Consider the following 3,037-nt stretch of genomic DNA (forward strand, 5'->3'; position numbering starts at 1 on the left):
CAACAAAGCCTCGCTCCGTCCCACTTAGCAGTTACATCACATCAGTCTGTTACCTGATGTTGGCTTATATAAGACAGTTCTCTTCCATTAGAAAGAGTTTCTAAAATGGGCACTATCAAAGCTGGCAAAACTAAAATCTGACCTACTTTTTTCCAAAAGATTTCAATGGATTTAACTGAAGTATGCTAGGAAATACTTTACTTTTTAAGTGTCAATACAAATCTGTAAAATATGCACACATTTCTTAATTTTATCCCTAGTAGTGAAGTCCTTATGGTGCTTTCTGTATACACTGACTTTACTACCTATTGTAAGCCTAGTATCATTCTGAATAAAGCCACACTAAAAAGTTATTCATTTATAAAATATAAGTAAACTGATTATTCCGGCAGATAAGTTTAATAAAACACAACTGTGAATTTTAAAACATGTTATTTGTAAGAAAAATATTTCTGGTATTTATAAGGCTGCCACATATAGTTTTCTATTATTCTTTTAAGAATGAAGCATTACATTCTCCAGGACGGAGGTTAATTAATTAAAATAGAAGCCATTCGATACTTTTTGAAAAGAAAAATTTCTGCGTTCTTTCAATTCTCAATTGTCGTAAAATATGAGAGATGCATTTCAAGTAAATTCACAAATCAACTACATATCATCACATTTATAGACTTTTACATTATTCCTGTAATTCAAAAATAGGTGCTGTACTTTTCCTACAATTATTCCGGAGAAATCTCTAAGAAGTTCAGAGATTTAATGTCATATAAAAGGGAAAGAAAGCATACAGTCTAATGGAAATTATATGCATAAAACAGCAGGACACAATGAATACATTTCATTACATGATTTACAGTAATAAATCACTTCTTATATTCATTCATTTTTAAGACTACTAACTTCATTTTCTTCAAACAGGTTTAAATGTATAAAAAATAGCCTGTATTCACTATGCTTACTTTTACACTTAATTATAATTTCCACTGAATTAAATAAGACAGAAGTGGTTATAAATATTTATAAATAAATGAAAAAATTAACTTCATAGCTTAAAGCATATCCACAGATTTTATACTGTATACCTCCTAAGAACAAATAGATATGATAAACACTATAATAATGGACTACAGCATCATCAAAATAATAATCATATTAACTAGACATTTATTACCCTAAGTTCAAAGTTCTTTAGGGTATACAGGAAATAAAGTTACTCTGTGTCCATAAAAACCACAGTAATGTGAAACAATAGATTGTTATAGGTGTTTCTTCTGTTTTATCAACATTATGTGAAACTCCAGGATGAAAGTACAAAAAACAGATAACAATTCCTATGTTCAAGCAATGTGTAATTCCAGGATAACTAAACTGAATAAAGATTAAAGAATACTTTTGATAGTCTTAAATTCTAATAGTAAACACAGATGGAGGATAGGAATAAAAATAGTAATGATCAATGCTCTTCAAGTTCATGTCATCAATCTTTGATTATTACTCTAAAGAGATCTTTATAATATATATTATTTAAATCCATATGTATATAAAATATACATTAAATGTTTCATTTTTGAAAGCTAACATAAGCTATGGCGTTTAATAAAAATCCTAAATATGAAAGTTATTACCCTAGGATAAAAACAGCTGGAATGAAGAAATAGGTAAACTTATAAGTAGTAATGAGACTGAACACTGTAAGTTAAAATTCATATTAAGACATCGATGTCCTTCGACATAATATTTAATGTTCCAGAAAAAGGAAGGAAAGGAGAATAAAAGAGAGTAGCCTTACCACTACTCCTACAGAAAAGTTAAAACAGAGGTATATTTTCAATCTTTTTTTCCTATCTTTTTCTTTTGTATAAATGAATACGTTTATGATTTTCTTTACTATTTGGCTTACATGCACAAATCATATTGGAAGCACTATTATAAAAGGTGTTTTCTAACAAAACATAATTCATTCAAAAGGTGAATTATAAACTCATTGGGGAAAATAAGCAATATAAGTTATCCTAGTTATATAAACAGAATTAAATTCCTAGGAGACTTTAAAGGTGAAATTTAAAATATGTGGTTTGGGTTCAGAAAATAGAAATTTAGGGAAAATCCTGATTTTAATTAAGCCTAATTAAATTGAATATACTCAAGATTTTTTTGTATTTTGTTTACAAATATGTGCGAAAGTAGAAAACGTACAATTTTTGCAATATAACCACACCTGAGTTCTTGCTTTCTCTCTGCCTGGTAGGACAGTATATATTAGAAAGTGGTGAGGATGACAACGACATTATGACAAATAGGAATGGAGTCAATGCAGATGCAGTAGGCCAATCTAGCTTTTGAGAAGATAATGGTTTTTATGAATAGTTTTATTGAATTGCAAGTAATTAAAAATGTATTTGGACAGACTCAGAAACTTTGAAAAGCTATGTCCTCATTCAGAGATAGTATTTTAATAAAACCTAATGAAAAGAGATATATATTTTTAAATTAAAAGCCTCGATTTCTTAGAAATTGACTTACTTTCCTCTGAAAATATAATTTACGATAGCAAAGGAAAAAAATTCATTTCCTGTAACTTCTTAGTTCAGAATACTATGGCCCAAATTTCTATCAGTTCTGTTAAAGAAGCAGAGCTAAGCCATGGCCTATGTTAATGTCTTAGCCTAGAAAAAACAGTGCTAACGCTAAAGGTGGAATTAGTCTGAAAACGATAATTTACAAAAGTTTCTAAGAGTACTATTGATATTTCAACACTTACGGCTATCGTAACATATGTTTCCTAGAGCCCTGCCCGTTTGAAGCAGCACTTCCTGGTCTTTGCTATTTAGCAGCTGCACCAGTGGTGAAATCAATCCAGCATCCACACATGGAGTTCGCATAAATTCTGAAAATAAGAGACACATTTAATTAAAAATCTAAAGATTCACAATTTACATAAATCATATCCCTTAATAAAATAAATATCTACTATGAGAATGCTTAAGGTGGCTAACTATTTGAAGAGTACATTTTTGTTCAAAAGTTCTATTACAAC

At 29.3% G+C, this 3,037-nt stretch overlaps 1 protein-coding gene across 6 annotated transcripts in view; it reads right to left on the reverse strand.

Annotated features, from left to right (window-relative positions):
• Positions 1–3,037, reverse strand: part of RAP1GDS1 (Rap1 GTPase-GDP dissociation stimulator 1) — a 143,712-nt gene that overhangs the window by 73,566 nt on the left and 67,109 nt on the right. For all 6 annotated transcript variants that reach the window (XM_011356256.2, XM_011356253.2, XM_011356255.2 and 3 more), the window contains one exon: positions 2,762–2,887. In XM_011356256.2, coding sequence (XP_011354558.1) covers positions 2,762–2,887 — 126 coding nt within the window. The remainder of the gene's footprint in view (positions 1–2,761; positions 2,888–3,037) is intronic.

This window comes from Pteropus vampyrus, unplaced genomic scaffold (genome assembly GCF_000151845.1).
Source record: "Pteropus vampyrus isolate Shadow unplaced genomic scaffold, Pvam_2.0 Scaffold25, whole genome shotgun sequence".
NCBI classification, from domain to species: Eukaryota; Metazoa; Chordata; class Mammalia; order Chiroptera; family Pteropodidae; genus Pteropus; species Pteropus vampyrus.